Source organism: Bos javanicus, chromosome 17 (assembly GCF_032452875.1).
Source record: "Bos javanicus breed banteng chromosome 17, ARS-OSU_banteng_1.0, whole genome shotgun sequence".
Classification (NCBI taxonomy): Eukaryota; Metazoa; Chordata; class Mammalia; order Artiodactyla; family Bovidae; genus Bos; species Bos javanicus.
Genome location: NC_083884.1, coordinates 59,303,294 through 59,321,464, shown reverse-complemented (window position 1 = coordinate 59,321,464; position 18,171 = coordinate 59,303,294). Strand labels below are relative to the sequence as shown.

Sequence of the window (18,171 nt, the reverse complement as noted above, 5' to 3'; positions counted from 1 at the left end):
ATGGCTTAAAACTCAAGATTAAAAAACAAAGATCACGGAATCTGGTCCCATCACTTCACGGCAAACAGATAGGGAAAAAGAGGAAACCGGGTCAGATTTCATTTTCTTGGGCTCAGAAATCACTGCAGACAATGACTGCAGCCATGAAATTAAAAGACTCTTGCTCCTTGGAAGAACAGCTAAGACAAACCTAGACAGTGTATTAAAAAGCAGACATCACTTTGCCGACAAAGATCTGTATAGTTCAAGCTGTGGTTTTTCCAGTAGCCATGTATGGATTTGAGAGTTGGACCATAAAGAAGACTGAATACCAAAGAATTGATGTTTTCAAACTGTGGTGCTGGAGAAGGCTCTTAAGAGTCCCTTGGACTGCAAGGAGATCCAACGAGTCAAACCTAAAGGAAATCAACCCTGAATATTCACTGGAAGGAATGGTGCTGAAGCTGAAACTCCAATACTTTGGCCACCTGATACGAAGAACCAACTCACTGGAGAAGAACGTAACAGTGGGAAAGACTGAGGGCAATGGGAGAAGGGGGCGGCAGAGGATGAGATGGTTGGATGGCATCACTGACTTGATGGACATGAGTCTGAGCAAACTCAAGGAGACAGTGAAGGACAGAGAATCCTAGCATGCTTTCAGGGGGTTGCAAATAGTCGGACACGACTTAGCAACTGAACAACAATAACATTGGATCTGGCCACAAATTACTTATTAATATCAAAGACAGAAATAAGGATCATAGTTAACAAGTCCTTTTCTATGGTGTCACTACTGAAAAAGTATACAGTAAATCTAATCATGAGGAAAATATCTCAAATTGAGAGACATTATATAAAACATATGGCCTGAATCCATCCAAATGTCAATGATGACCCCAAGAGAAAAAAAAAAGGAAAAGTTAAGGAACTCTTCCAGATTTTAAAATGACCTCAGAACTAAATATAATGAATGATTAAGGGCTAATCTTGGGGGGGCGGGGGGGAGGCATGCGGGAGAGAGGTTAAGCTAAAAAGAACATAACTGGGACAGATGATAACAGCTGAGTTGAACTACAGATTAGATAATGGTATTTTATCAATGTTATATTTCCTATGGGCTTACATGAGAGGATGTCCTTGTCCTTAGGAAATGTATGCCTAAATACTTTAGAGTTATAAAAAATGAATCTCAACTGTGCAAATGACGTTTCAGGGAATAAATCTGAATGCACTCATGTGCACGCACAACACACACTGAGTGCAAAGCTGGGGGTGGGTGAGAGGGTGAGGAATCACATGGAATATAAAGCAAATTGGGCAAAAGAGAAACTGTAAGTGAATCTATGTAAAAGGATATATGGAGTTCTTTGGGCTATTTCTAAAAATTCCGTAAGTCTGAAATTATATCAATATTAAAAAAAAAAACGAGAAGTTTATATAAAATTTCATAAAGTTGTATGTGAAATGTTTTGAGAGCTACAGGAACCTTCTGAGTATCTAGCATTACACTAGGGTGTCAAAACCACCATGCTGCCGCTCCTTCTCTTACCTTTCTAACAGATTGTGGATCGCTTTGAAGAGCAGCGTCCGACATTCATAGGAAAGGCCATTTTCCCAGAGTCCTTCTTCCACAACTGAAAACAAAACAAAACAAAGCAAAACAAAAAAATGAACCAGTAAGCAGGGCATCCAAATAAAAATAAAAGAAACTTTAAAAATATTTTTCTAAAGCAAAGTTAATGAGTTAATTTAAGTAGATGAACTTACACTGAAACAGAAAATAAGTTCAATCCTTGCCCAAAGTCATAAAATACTTATGTACAGAGGGAATAATGTCTCAATTTTAAAGTTACTGAAACATGGGCATGGCACATCCCCCTCACACAAAGGTCTTACCAACCTGCCTCTGCAAAGTCTGAAACCATCCAAAAATCTCAAATTACTCTTTCTACCTAATAGTGCCTCAAAGATTAATTTTACTAAGGTTCTACTTAAAATAACAAAATGGCACAGATTAATACAAAGGTAATCATGTGTATTTTCAGAGAGAAAACCAAAAAAGAAAATCCAAAAAAAAAGGAACATTACACAAATTTCTCTAAATGTTTTGAAAGCAGGTATCTGAATAGGATTTTTAAAACATGGTTTTAGGGAGAATGTCAGAAAATTAAATTTTAATATAACATCAAATTCATTTCCTGAACTCATAATTTCATTAATGTTTAACATTTGGCAAAGTTTTAATATTTGTTTAATATTTGCCTTTGAAATATGCTGCAGCATCACTTGAAGAGCCGCAAGGAACTTTAACACCAGAGAATCCAACAGACCAACAATATACCTCATGCATTCCTAACATTCTTTTCATATGTAAAAACTATAAAATGCCTGAGAGAAGATAGCTAATTTTCTTCTAAATTACATTAGTTCATTTCAACACAGCAAAATATTCAAAGGATGCAGACAACATTTGCAGATGAAAATTTTCCTCTCCCTTTTTAACATGCTGTCTTGACAAAAGTACTCACCGGAGAAAATTGTAACAGAATTAAAACACATGTTAAATCCACAATGTACTTTTCATGCATTTACCGCACCAACTATCTTTCAAATTGCATCTCCTCATTCTCCAATTAGAATTTGAAAAAGTATACTTACATTTGGGGGTTTTTCTCTATATGAATTTTTTTTTAAATGATAAAACTGTATAAATATTTCTTTTCTTGGGATGTCAGGTAATTTTTTTATCTTCCTATGTGGCTTATCATGACCTACCAAATTTTTCCAAATTAACCTCTGACAAGAGACATTTTATACTATTTCTAACTAGATAAATGGAAATAAAAGTATAGCAAATAAACATTCCGGCTAGCAACAGACTATCTCTGCTCAGGACAAAACATCCAAACGTTTTCTACAGTCCTGTAAAGGCATCATGAATCTCTACTTTCACACATTTATCTTTGGGGTTGAGCTTTTCTGAGTGAGAAAGCAAGCTAATATATTTCAATGAAAGGAACACCCCATATTAATTTGCTCTTCTTTCCTAACATAAGCTAAAAATTCCTAAAACTTAATAACAAAGCCCAGCTCTTCTGAATTACTCTTCAAAACAGTCACTGGTTTCAGCTTTTTCTATAGTCTTTAGTGCCATAAAGAGTGTTGATGATGCAGTATTTATGAAAAAAGTATCCCATTCGTCCTTCCAAGATTTTCTTCCAAGTTGGTGGCACCTATTCTGCACATTAAAAACACAGGAACTTTTATAATTAAAACCTTCACACATACTTTAGTGTAGAATAATAGGCCTCAAATAAATTCCAACGCCAAATTATCAACAGTGTCATTTGCTTCAACCACACTGCTTTCCTTTTTCTCTCTTTTTTCCTTGATATATTTTTGAAGCACACCCCACTCCAAAGTACTTCAGTATATATAAAATTTGAATCTAAACAAGGTCTATCAATTGCCTGTCAAGTTGTATCTCTTAAGACTCCTTAATCTCAACATCTCATCTCCTTTTTTCAAACATGGCATTTATTTATTGAAGAAACCAGGTTAGTTGTTTTATAGAATACCTTGCATTCACATCTGATTGTTTCCTCATCATATTCTTTAATGTTGGCACTACTTTGATCTTAATAGAAGATGTCAAAGGAAAGCTCTCAGACAACAAGCAGAGCTCTATTTCTTCCTCAAAAGATCCTCAAATACTTTGTTAACTGAAATGTGGAAGAGTTATAGCTGTATGGTCATGCACTGTGGAATACTAAACAAGTTTTAGCATGCACAGGTAATGCCAACTACATCACTGTGCTATGATGCACAGTGATCTTATCCTGATTTCAAGAATTTTTAAAATAGGCCTTAGAAATTTTTCTTTGAAAAAAATCTTAAAAGAGCAATTACAACACACCTACACCTAACATCATACTGTTAAAACACTGAATGTTTCTCCTAATATCAAAAACAAAGCAAGGCTGTCTGCTCTGATCAGTCTTCTTCCACTTTACAGTGGAGGTCTCAGCCAGTACAAGAGAGTAAGTACCAGGCATACTAACTGCAACAGAAGAAATGATCTTCATACAGATGACGTGACTATTAGAAAATCCTAAAGGATCAACAAAGAAGAGCTACTAGAACCAAAACTGAGTTTAAGTTAGTTAAGGTCAATAGACACAAAATAATCATATTTCTATACAATACAATGAATAATTAGAAATTTTTCACAATTTGAGTACTATTTACAATAGCACCAAATCCCATGAAATTCTTAGGTGTAAATCTTATAATTGGGAGACTAACACTACCTAACTTCCAGGTTAACTATAAAGCTAGAATAAATAAGACAATATGGTACTACAGAGAGGACAGATACACATACAGATCAACAGAACAGAAGTCAGTCCAGATATAGACCCACAAACATACTGTCAACTGATTTCCAACACAGCTTGCAAAAGCAGTTTTGTTAAGAAAACAGTCTTTTCAACAGATGATGCTAGGATTAATGAATATCCTGATACAAAAAAATTGAGCCTCAAACCATACCTCCCACCATATAGAAAACCTCAAAATGGATCATAAAATAAAATGCAAAACCTAAAACTATAAAACTGTGAAAATATAGGAGAAACCTTTTATAAGTTTAGGTTAATCAAAGACTTCAAAGCTGACACCAAAAGCATGATTCATAAATAAAAATTGTTAAACAGAGCTTCATAATAACTTAGCTCTTTAAAAAACACAGAAAGTTATAGTAAGCTATAGAAAAGATAAGCCACAGATGGAGGGAAAACAATTACAAATCACATACCTGTCAAGGACATGTATTCAGAAAATGCTGTTGTTGAAAAAAAATCTCAAAACAACACAATTTTTAAAAAAAATTTTTAGAGAATGGAGAAACATTTGGACACTTCACCAAAAAGATATACGAATGGCAAATAAAAACATGAAAATATGCTCAAAATATCATTGGTCATTAAGGAAATGCAAATTAAAACCACAGTAAGATATCACCCATTAGAATGGCTTGAAAGAAAAACTGAAAATCCTAAGTGCTAGTGAGCATACAGGTAACTAGAACTGTCCTATACTGCTAACGGAAATGCAATATTAGTAAAGTCACTTTGGAAAAGCGGACTGGCAATTTTTCAGAAGTTAAACATATGCTTTATATACAGCTTAGCAATATCCCTCCTAAGTATATATGCAAGTGGAATAAGAACTTAGGTTTACATGAAAAACTGTAGCAATTTTTTTTTGCCCCCATAGTTGACAAAAACTAGAAACTACCCAAATGTCTCTTAACTGGGGAATGGTCAAACACTGGAAAATCCATACACCGAGATACCATTCAGAAATAAAATGAACTACTGATACACCTAAAACATGAACGAATGTCATTCAAGTGTTAGTCGCTCAGTCGTGTCTGACTCTTTGTGACCCCATGGACTATAGCCCACCAGGCTCTTCTGTCCATGGAATTCTTCAGGCAAGAATACTGGAGTGGGTTGCCATTTCCTACTCCATCTGATACACCTAAAACATGAATGAATGTCATTAGGCTAAATGGAGAAAGTCACACTTAAAAGGCCACATGCCATATGATTTCACTGGGTGACATTCTTGCAAAGGCAAACTTGAGGTAACGTGAACCACTCAGTGGTTTCCAGGGATGGGGTGGTGAGAGGAGGGCTCATAACATAAAGACATGAGAAAATGGGGCAAGGGGCATGGAGGTTGGGTTGGGGGTGCTTCTGGAATATGCTTAAACTGATTTTTAAAATACATTTTTAGTGTTGAAAATGAGAACGGAGTGTGAATTATAAGAACTCCTACTCTAAATATGTATTCTAAACATAATTGTTTTTATTCAAAGGATTGTGTATATTTGATTAACCTAAATTATTAAAAGCAAAAAACAGTTGTAAACAAAAAGAGACCACAGACCCAACCACAGTAGTCCTCCCAAACAACATAATATACTATTATCTATAGTATGTACTCTATGTTAATCACTATAAATAATACAAAGAGAGAGTCTCTTTCCTGGCTCACTCTGAAAAGAATCTGCCTGCAGTGTAGGAGACTTGGGTTTGATTCCTGGATCGTGAAGATCCTCTAGAGAAGGAAATGGCAACCCACTCCAGTATTCTTGCCTGGAGAATCCCATGGACAGAGAGGCCTGGCCGACTACAGTCCATGGGGAAGCAAGAGACAGACACAACTTAGCAACTAACCCACCATCATAACAAGAGATGAAAATAATTCAGAAAGATGTTTTTGCTTTTTAAATATTAAAAATATGAAAAAGTATCTTTATTAGTATTATTAATTAAATTCTCATGTCTCCCTATACAGTATAACAAAATTTAGGAACCAATGTAATAAAACAACAGGGAAGAAAGTAGTAACATGAAGTAAAACAGATTCCTCCACATTAAGCTCTTGTTTAAGAAAAGTATACTAAAGCTGAAACAATAATAGAAAATTATGAATTATCCTATAAGTTAACCAGTAAATTTTTAAATATAAGTCAGTAAAGGTAATTAAAAAGGATACAGTGTTTGAACTTCATATAAACATTTAAGTTTCATAAGTCATATGATTTATTGCAGATTTCAAAGCAGTCAATAATTTACTAGAAGTCAGCAACTGTGATCAAAGATTAACCACTGTAATAAAAACCATCAATATAAGCTATGGATTTAAGGATAATGCACTAACATACTAACCCTTTTAATTAACTATTTATATATACCCAATAAACTTGTAGAAAGGAACATTAAGTCAGAACATACTTTATTTCTATCAATTTCACATACAGAATTTTCAGAAATACAAGAGTGATCAATCTCTAAAATTCCAAAAGAAGCAAAATCTAGAATGACATTTTTGGAGTCTGGTAATAGATATTTGGCCAATAATCACTGGCCAACCGTTCTTGGCTATAAATCAGGAATGTTCTCAAAAATCAAACAGACTTTGAAAACCACTGTGAGGCAAGATTACTTTAAATACTTTTCAAATCTGCTATTGAATGCTGAAACTCTTTTCTTTTAAAACACTAATAGGAAAGCAAAATAACTTAAACAGTCAAGGTTAGTTTTCTCTTCAGGAATAAACAATCTTTCTCATTTAATTGAGGCTTCATGTACCCAGTGTGAACCAAGCACTCCATCAGTGCATGCAGATGCAGGGGAAGGGTCCTCTTTTCACAACACTCTGAGACAGAGTGAAAGGACACGCAGCGTTCCTTTTTCTCACTCAATACCTGACTTCTCCCCAACACTGCAAGCTGCTTACTTCATGAACTCTGGCTGGGAACAAAGATGGTCAGTCACCCCTAACAGGAGACGAAAATGCTGATTCTCCTACAAGTGGGACAAGGATCCATAAGCTAAATGCTAGGTGCTCCTACACCATAATTTTGACCCTAGATCTTGGGACACAAAAGGGAGTGGACAGAGAGAACTTTCTGTCAGCACTAAAAACAGAGGCTGCAAGATTAAGTTTCCTGAGGTACTGTAGCATCAAGGGCTTGGTGGTGATAACATAGTTTTCTCAGACCACATATGCAGCACTGATCCTAAAAGACAATACTCAGTATTCTCTTACCCAACTCCTCTTCTTAGTTTGCAGCTAAAAACACTGACCAATATACTTTATTCTAATCTTCATTTGAGAAAACTAAGGCTTAAAAAAATAAACTTCCTGATGGTCACATAATAAATTAAAAAATCTGGTGTTAAATGTAACTACACTCAACAGGACTTCCCTGGTGGCTCAGACGGTAAAGCGTCTGCAGGAGACCCGGATTCAATCCCTGGGACGGGAAGATGTCCTGGAGAAGGAAATGGTAACCCACTCCAGTATACTTGCCTGGAAAATCCCATGGACGGAGAAGCCTGGTGGGCTACAGACTGTGGGGTCACAGAGTCGGACACGACTGAGGGACTTCACTTTCACACTCAACAGCTAATGGGATCAAATCATTTTGTATCTACTTTTATAAACAATAAAGTATACAACTTAGTCCATTAATTAAACTCCTGAAGGGAAGCAATTTATTTCCATAACTGCACTGACTAGGACATCGCAGATACTCATAAACCTGTTTTAAATTGACTTGTTAGTATGTGTGTCCACATCTTTCAGATTTCATTGGAATTCGTTTCAATCTAAAATCTTCTTATATCTAACAAAGAGGATTAGCAGCAAAGATGGGATTCAAATCCAAGTTTTCTGACTAATGCCCAATGCTCTTTCTACTATTACACCATACTTCTCCATAAGTTTTTGTTGTTAAACTGCCCCACCCCAGCTTTTATTCTCATGCCAAGTAGAAAGGCAAACTTCACACTTAAATTTCCCCTTGGATTCATAATTTGCACCTTAAATTAATGTTTTCTAAATAACTGTAAAGTAACCTATTCAAAGGTTAAGCAAAACTGAAAGTGCTTCTGCAATCTATTTGTACAGATCCATGATAAAGTCAAAGAAAATCACAGATTTTTTAAATTAATATATCTGACACACCCCCCACCCAAGGTAAAATTTAAACCAGTACTTCATTTACTTTATATTGTGATTTTCCAAAAAGTATTCTTTTTTTGAGGGGGGGTGGTGGGGGGCTGGCAGACGGAGGAGTTAAAAAGTAGCTAGTCTAGGTTAAGATGCTATAAATGACATGAGGTGCATTTACTACTTAATTCTCTATCTCCCTTCCAATTGGACTGAGAAGAAAAGCCAACTGCCAAGAAGTTTTACAAGAAGGTAGGCAGATGCTAGGCCCTATCCTTAAGAAACCTACAATCTCCCCAGGGCACACTGTCTTCATCTTAAAAAAAAAAAAAAAGCCTTTCTAATTCTTTTGATCTTTCAAGTTTCAACTTAAAATGCTTATTAACTCCTTAAGAATATAAATTATCAAGAAGACTGTCTCTGTAGAATACACTTACTCTATATAATGGAAAATTTTTTCTAAAACTTTGTTAACAGTCTCAGGAAATAAAAGCAACAAAAGAAGTAAAATGAATGCACCAAAAATGACTGGCAAAACTCAACCAAAATAAATTCCTAAATTAAAACATGCTCTTGATGTTTTGTGGTCGATTAAAGCCAGACTGAAACTGAAAAATAAAATTAAGTACAACCATAACTGCCTACTTACAAAGAAAAACAATTTTGGCACTAAAGTTATCTAACTTAAATTGCAAAAGCTATAATCAGAATTTGTTCAAATGGCTGTTATTTAACCTTTTTTAATATACTAATCCTCATAATCAAATATTTAAACTGTGAAACTATTACGTAAATGTTTTCTTTTAGTGGAGAGAGAGTGTTTTAGAAGCAAAAATTTAAATAGCAGTAATTACTGCTTAGTTCACAAATAATTTTTTTAAATCATCACAAATTGTACTACAAATTCTTTCAACTTTGCTAAACATGGTTCCTTGCAGAATTAATAAGCTTCTTTGAAAGAAAAATCATATAAAACGTTCAGGGGGAAAAAAAAGTCAATATGGCAAAATATCAAAGCAGCATATACTTCAATGATTTTGTGTTTCCCAGCAGAGATCACGGAAAGATATCTCTTCCAATTCGACAAATGAAACTGACATACTTTACTTGAAGGGGGAAAAAAGGGAGGAGGGAGAATGGAATAGGGTTAAGGGAGGAGCATAAAAATTGTGAAACCTTCAAGAAATTCAAGCTCATGCTTTTAGAATTCAGGTCACCCTGCCTTATGCAGTTTAAAAGTAGAATTACTTTCAAAGAATACATATTTCCTCAGAGCTATGATACATATTTCCTTTTAATGTATCATATTGCGGCAACAGCTGAAATGAACGTCTAGACATCAAAAACACTTCTTACTCCCACCTACTGCTTTTTTACCTCAGGCATCAAAACTAATGAAACCTATTATCCAGAACATTGAGTTCAGTAACCACATTGGCCACTGCAAATACTGGAGGGGGGAGGGGCACTTTCCAGGGATGGCACTCCTGATTCAGCCATTAAAATTACTGAAAATCAAATTGTGTGCCAAACTCCAGAAATACACACAGATTAAAGCAAGGCACATGAAACAAGAAGATTATTTCTCAGTTAGATTTCAGAAGCAAAATGATAAAGATAATACAGCTCTGAATCCAGAATTTATAATTTTCCCACAGCCTTTGTGGTCAAACCTTTATCTGCAATATATAAAAAAGCCCACTAGATTTTTTTTTGTTTTTCTTTTTTTTTAATTAAATCTACTACCTAGGAATTATACTTAGCAAACATAATAACATTTAACAATTTATCATTTATCCATTTAATTTTAAGGGTTGCAATAAATATTTTCAAGATAAATAGATGGAGATTTTTGAAGTATCTGCTGTTTCTTTTTCTAAATTGGGGTATAGCTGATTTACAGTGTCTTCTTAAAATTGACTTATAAAAAAACTGAGTAACAAAGTAGCATAATGCTACATTAATTCTGAAATATAGCACAATACCCATAAAAAATCCAGTTACATACAACACTATTGATTGATCACAGTTATGCTGCCATCGATTTGCCTTGTAAAATCTATATTTGAAGTCATTAATAACTAAATGGACTGACTTATTACTTATATAAAATCAACCCACCTAAAGCTCTGATTTCCCTGAATTGTTCATGGATGTAGAATACTTGCTATCACTTAACAAATCTATGTTGAAATGGATTTTAACTTTCCCAATGTCAATTAATCAATCAAATAAGAATTTGAGATATAAGGTATGTATCAAAATGGTCAATTTGTTTCGACCTATTTGCCACTTTACATGATGACGAACACTGACAACATTTATCAGACAGAAGCACAGCTGTAATTCAAAATTTTAACAGTATAATGTCTAACTAAGGAATCTCTAACAGCATGAGTTCTCTGCCAGTTGCAGGATAACCAGAATTTTAATGACGGTTTCTACACACCACTGAAGCAGTTGAGACATGACCTAAGTTAGCATTTCAATGGATCACAGGACTCCATGAAAAGCCACTAAACTTTAAACTGAAGGAGACCATAAAACTAAATTTCTAGATAAATTGAACAAGACTTTCAAAAAACAACTGCTACAGAAAACAGTCAGGCTGCTATGCTACTTTAATAGCTACACAATGAAAAAAAATCTTGCACAATGGCTGTTACTGACTTCGAAGAACTAAATTGCCCCCATTTTTTACTCCTTTCAAAGATTTTTAAGTAATTATTAATTTTTATCCTTTCAAGCTATTAATATGCTCTTAATTTTATAATACACATAAACAAACAAAGGCCTAGAGGAACAGCCACTGAAATTAATAGAATAATTATTATTTTCTTTTTTACCTCTTTGTGTATGTTAGCGATCTTCTTTAACGAACATGTTACTTTTAAAAAGAGACATCATATCTGAAATAGATTTTTTAAATGTCTACTGTTGTTTATTAAACAGCAGTATATTTAAAAAAAAAAAAAAAGCTACGTGCTCATAAATTACAAGAAAGGTAACATCCTCAGGACAGGAATCGCCACAAGATAAATTAAATTTTGAAAAAGGAAAACCAGACATATGATTCCGTTAGAATATACATTTAAACCCATCAATACTGCAAAATGAACATTTTATAAACTTTCTCTAAGACAATGACTTTAATGAAGATGACTCAACTATTGATTTCAACATTGGCAAAACTGAGCAGTAAAAATTAAAAATATTTCCTTCCACTCTTCAGAAACAACCTGATTTGAAACACAAACACACACCCACCCCCACCAGACTGCATGAGCGCACACACACACACCCACCCACCCACTCACCCACACACACACACACACACCAGGCTGCTACTAAAATTTTAACAGAGAAAGTCTCCAAATTGCCTTTTACACTAAAGCTCAAACAGTTGTCTGTCACTGCTATTACAGTGAGTAATCCTTGCAGCTGTAAGTGTTTGAAAGGCAGCTGTCTCATTGGCATTCTCTCCCCACCCCCACTCATCCAGCATTTCTGTTCTTGCTACAATAATCTTAAAGAGCATTTTACAGGAGGCTTAGCCCTGGCTGAGGGCACTCTACGGCGTGACCGAGAGAACATGGAAACACGATTCATTAGACACGCCTGGAGTGATAACAATGGTGCTGCTTCTTGCTGCCTTTCATTTCGTACATCAGGCTGAGACTAATGCATTCTCGTTACACAACAAGCACATTTATAGACAGGAAAAAACTGTAATCACCTTTGATTAAGAGACAGCATATTTTTCCTATATGAGCCGCCAGCCATACTGACAGAGTAATTATTTTTTAACTGACAGGTTAAAATAGCAAATGTAGCAAAAATAACATCTGCCCAAAAGAGACAGAGAGATGACTACTATAAAGACTTCATACACAAAGGTTTCTTAGACCAGGCTCAGTGCCATACCCTTGAGAACTGATGGGTACCTGGGCTTATATTTAAGCTACACAGTCTATGAGAAATAGAACAGGCCCTTTAAGCAATCTCAATCTATACACCCAATTCTTTAAGGTAAAAATTACAGAATTTCGTTGGTCACTTTATCTGTAATTATTACTGACCTCCTTTCTACTTCTTTCACCACAGTACTACAAAATTCAACAGTACTATTAATCTTCTTCTCATTTTCCATTATACAAAATAATTTATCCTTTTACATAAAATGCTAGCCCAAAACAGAAAATCTGCTTTCTATCCAACTGTAACATCAAAAAAGTGTAATTTTGATTAAAAACAGGGATATAGAATAATTATTTTCTATCACCCAGCTTCCTCAATCACTGCACCCAATAAAGGTTTGAATTGTACATATAAAAGAATATAAAAGACCTAATTTAAACTGAAAAAAGTCATAAACCACATTACATTGACAATATGTAAAGCCAATTTTCTTACAGGATTTCTTACTTCTTCACATACCCATTCACTTGCAGCCTTTTGTGGTTCATGCATATATGTTGCTCACTTATTACTTATGGGGAGCTTGGTAGTTTAAATTATTAGCCAGAAACTAAAAGATTATACATTAGCCAAAAATATTGCAAAGTATTTTTTCAAGGTTAGCAGACTGCATAATTAAGCATTTTTTAAAAGATGTTTAGTTTCTCTTTTAAGCTTTCTATGATATACCTCTATTTTACACCGAGAATGTGCTACAAAACTACCAAAACATTTTGTACATGTGAACATTTGCTAAAACATTAAGGAACCAAAAGTGAGCAAATAACTGAAAAGGTCTGGTTCACGAAACTTTTGAGTTCTAAAAACAGCTTTAAAAAACAACAACAACAAAAAAAAACGGTTGTGTAGAGCAAATGAGTTTTTGTAAAGCAGTAAAATGTTTAAGTAATGTTTAGCTGCTGGATTATAGGTTTGCTGACCTGTGCCTCTACCACACCAAACTAGAAACTAGGAAATATGCTGTTCATCTTTGATGTGTCTGTAAGAGGACCACTGAACTCTAACATCTAAACACAGTGTGCTTTGAAGAGAAGTCTGATGTGCATCACAGTACATCAGAATTACATAAGTTTAAAAATTTTATCATCTGGAATAAAATAACATCTACTACAGAAGGTAACAATCATACAATTTCTATTCTACAGGTGCCCAAGTCTCATCTCTCTTATTTTGGTCTCTCTTAATTATTTTTAAAAAATCAGTATAAATGAATTCTTACTTTAATAAATAACCTGCTGTTTTACATTGGAGAAGGCAATGGCACCCCACTCCAGTACTCTTGCCTGGAAAATCCCATGGACGGAGGGGCCTGGTGGGCTACAGTCCATGGGGTCGCTAGGAGTTGGACACGACTGAGCGATTTCACTTTCACTTTTCATTTTCATGCATTGGAGACGGAAATGGCAACCCACTCCAGTGTTCTTGCCTGGAGAATCCCAGGGACGGGGGAGCCTGGTGGGCTGCCGTCTATGGGGTTGCACAGAGTCGGACACGACTGAAGCTACTTAGCAGCAGCAGCAGCAGCAGCTGTTTTACATATAAATTTCCATTATATTAATCTGGCTCTTAGAAGGATCTCAAATCATTATTTTCACTTTTAAAAGCAGGCCCGTGTAAGTCTGCCCTGAAGTCTTCAAAGTTAGTTTATGCTTTAAAAAAAATTTTTAAACAACCTATTAGAAAGCATTAAAAGCATCCCAAAACTTTAAATTCAAACATACACAGAAAGATGTTGCCTTTTCCCAAAACTTTTAACAAACTTTTAAACAGTTTCCAACTCATAAGCAAAAAATTTATAGATGATCTAAGCACTCCAACAGAGCCAACATTCTACTTCATGTAGGTGTTTCAACACTATAAGATTCCTTTACAGTAACAAGATTCAAATACAAAAACTTGCAAGCGCTTTGGGAAATGAAGATCAGTTATTTACCCAGCGGTGTGAGTGAGTTCAATCCTATTTTCTTTCTAAACTTGGCCAGAATGGCATTTGATTGGAGGGTAGGGCAACCCAGTAATTTTGGATCGGGCACAACCTGGAGCTGGGAAGGGCTGAGTAGGTTCAATAACACACGAGGCAGTGGTTTAGTCCCTGTGATCCTGGGAGGACGCTGTCCCACGGAAGAGCCCCAACAAGTCTCTAGTCTTTTCCATCTCCACATTAAAAAAGTAGTACGCCTCGAGTTTTATACAGATATAAATAATGGAGTTCTGCTACCGAGGATTCATTTGAAAACATAAATAAGTACAAAGAGTTTGCAAAGAGGACAGAACTTGCAAACCACTGGAAAAGGAAACGGAGTAAACAGGACCAGAAACCCACAAAGGCTACTCTCTAGCACTACACTCCCCGGCGCCACAGCTTTTTTCACACTTATCTGCACTCTTTTTGAGTGCTTCCAGCCCTCCAACTCCATGATTCTAAGGATGAGTGCTAGCATATGAGGAAGCCTGCCAAGACAAAGTGTGAGGGCTTCAAATACAGAGTCCAAAACCCAGTATGCAACTGAACACTAAAGTTAAGCATTACTGGTTAATAGACTATACAGACTAGCCATAGAATTTATCAACCAGTTAGGCTTTTCACAGGGGGGAAAAAAAAGTATGTTTCTCTCAAATTATTAACTTATAGATGGCCTTTCTGAAAACACAGTATTAATATTTACTTCATCAATTGGTGTTTGTCCATGATGAATCTTTCCAGTTTTTAAAACCTGCTATTATAAAGTACAATTAAAAGTTACCATAATGACCATTTATCACTGAAGGGAAAAGAAGAGAGTTTTGATAATGAAAAACAAACTCAAAAAGCTTCTGGAGTGCTGGTAAAATTTCTCAGGAGCTATATTTTAGATGTCTTTGTAGAATAATTCATTTATCTTGAATGTAAATCTCTATCATAGCTCACAATTTTAAAGTATGTGTTCAACTATGCTCCTAAAACATAAAAAATGTATATGGAATAAAGAAGATTAAATTTTAATTGCATATACACTATAATCACAACTTTTAAGAATGCATGTCTAAATATCTTAAAATGGAATAAAAAAACATAGTCATTGTTATAAATTTTAAATTTAAGTACACGCTTGCAGGCATGCTCAGTTGCGTCCAACTCTTTGTGACCCCAATCAGGCTCCTTTGTTCATGGGATTTCCCAGGCAAGAAACAGTACCGGAGCGGGTTGCCATTTCCCACTCCAGGGGATCTTCCCAGGCCAGGGATCCAACCCAAGTCTCTTGTGTCTCCTACGCTGGCAGACAGATTCTTTACCACTGCGCCACTTGGGAAGCCCAAGTACATGGATACGCTCCTTAAAATAAAAGTAAATATCTTAACTAAAATATGCATTCCTAAAGGGCTTAGCAAATCAAATATTTATCAGATAATAAAGAAAATAGCCTAAAAATAAAATGCAGTAAACATGAAACAGATATTATCTGGACAAAACATAAACTAACACTTTGTTGGGCTTCCCAGGTGGCGCTACTGGTAAAGACCCTGCCTGCCAACGCAGGAGACCTAAGAGACTGGGCTTCCATCCCTGGGTCCCAAAGATCCCCTGGAGGAAGGCATGGCATATACTCTGTAAAGTACATGTATTGTTGTTACATTTCCTTTACAATACAGCTTCATCAAGAAGCAAAAACTTCTAAACCGCTCTCATTGTTTTCACTCTTGGTATTCTAAGCCCACTTTTCGTGATGTGATCTTTCCAAAACTTAAATCACACCATTGCGTTCTTCTGTTTCAAACTCTACTCCAATGGCTTCACGTGACAGTAATAATCTATTTAAGCTCATTACCACAGCCTACAAAGTTCCATCTGATCTCATCTCTATCTCTTTCATCTCCCATGAGCTTACCAGTTTCAACAGCACTGACCTTCTGTTTCTGCAACAAGTGAGGTTGGAGGTTTTTGCCCTTACTTTCCCCTGGGATTGCATGTCTGGCTGGGTTCAGATCTCAAATCTCAACCCAAAATGTCATTTCCTCCCAGAAGCTTTTTGCTAAATAACCCCCTTACCTAAAGTATCCCTATCCTTTCCTAGTCACTCACTTTTTCACCATTTGCACTGTAACACATGATCATATGAAATTATTCATTCGTTTACTGTCTTTTGTCCACACAGAACAATGCCACTTCCAAAATGCACAGGCGGAATGTCAATACTTGTGTACTTACGATATCATACACTGTGACCTCAAAAAAACCAAAACATTCAGAACTTCTCTGGTGGCGCAGTGCATAAGAATCCGCTTGCCGATGCAGGAACACAGGTTTGAACCCTGGTCTGGGAAGATCCCACATGCTGACGAGTAACTAAGTCCATGTGCCACAACTATTGAGACTGTGCCGTACAGCCCACAAGTCCCAACTTCTAAGCCTGCATGCCCCAACTACTAAAGCTCGAGCACCAAGAACGTATGCTCTGCAGAGAGAAGCCACCACAATGAGAAGCTCACCAATGAGACCTCACACTTCAACGAAGAGTAGCCCCAGCTCACTTCAACTAGAGAAAGCCTACGTTAAGCAACAAAGACCCAGCCCAGCCCAAAATAAACAAATAAATAAAATTACTTTAAAAATAAAAACATTCAAAGTGGAACAAAAAGCAACCCATCACCCAAAGACAATTTAATGTCACTCAGCTTTTCAGACAAGGGAATTATATACAATATGGTAGCATGGTATAGCATGAATCTAAGGTTTTTAACACTATGCATAACAGACACTTCATAGAAAGTGTCTTTATCTTTATTTCTACTGATGATTTAAGGCAAGTTGTACACATTCTCAGAGTTGTGGTTTTATACAGTTTCCATGGAAACCAAATAGGGTCATAATTAAAGCACAAAAACATTTCTAAAGAATCAAGTATAAATGAAAGATGTGATGCAAATAAGATTTTATATGAACCCATGATCATTAACAAGATTAGAATGACTAACGAGAAGCATTCTTGAGGGGAAAAATCAATTGAATTAAGTTAAATTACAATGCTTTAAAATAATGGCAATAAACTATCACAATTTAAAGCAGTTCATGTAAGGACGTGAGCCTATGTTTTTTTGTGCTAAAATCAGATAACTCTAAGTTATAAAACTTCTATCCCAATAAGGAACATTTAGAAACAAAATGAACTCATCATCTTTCCTCAGCATAACTGATGCTAGTAATCAACTATAGATGGTTGCAATTAGTATTATTATTATTAATAAGGACTCTGTCACTATAAATTTATAATGTCCTCTAATTTCTGACTATCAGTCATATTCATCAAATTTAGAAAATAAAGTTACACAATTATTTAGCAACCTTAAATTCACATTATATGTTGATATAACTATATATAAACGTATTACTTGTTTCAGTCTATAAGGTACGAGCCAAAAGTCTCTCTATAGTTATCTGAAGCTACATCTATAAAGGCCACAGGAACATGTTTTTTTTTTTTGGGGGGGGGGGGGGTGGGAAGGAATGCAAAAAAAAATTTTTTTGGAAGAAAAATACCAAATTTTTGGTATTTTGGTAGAATCCATTTCTATGTAAGTTTTGGCAATGTTATATGGTTTTCTGAAGTTACCATCAGTAGCATTATTCTCAACTTACCTCTGGTTTATTCACGGACCAAATTTTGTGATTCTCAAACAAAATTTTAACTAAATTTTTAAGTATAA

At 35.4% G+C, this 18,171-nt stretch overlaps 1 protein-coding gene across 3 annotated transcripts in view; it reads right to left on the bottom strand.

Annotated features, from left to right (window-relative positions):
• The window catches only part of MED13L (mediator complex subunit 13L), a 291,306-nt gene that overhangs the window by 146,411 nt on the left and 126,724 nt on the right, over positions 1 to 18,171 (bottom strand). For 2 of the 3 annotated variants that reach the window (XM_061384909.1, XM_061384910.1), the window contains exon 3: positions 1,532 to 1,616. The exons of the other annotated variant lie outside the window; for it this stretch is intronic. In XM_061384909.1, coding sequence (XP_061240893.1) covers positions 1,532 to 1,616 — 85 coding nt within the window. The remainder of the gene's footprint in view (positions 1 to 1,531; positions 1,617 to 18,171) is intronic. 3 annotated transcript variants of the gene reach the window in all.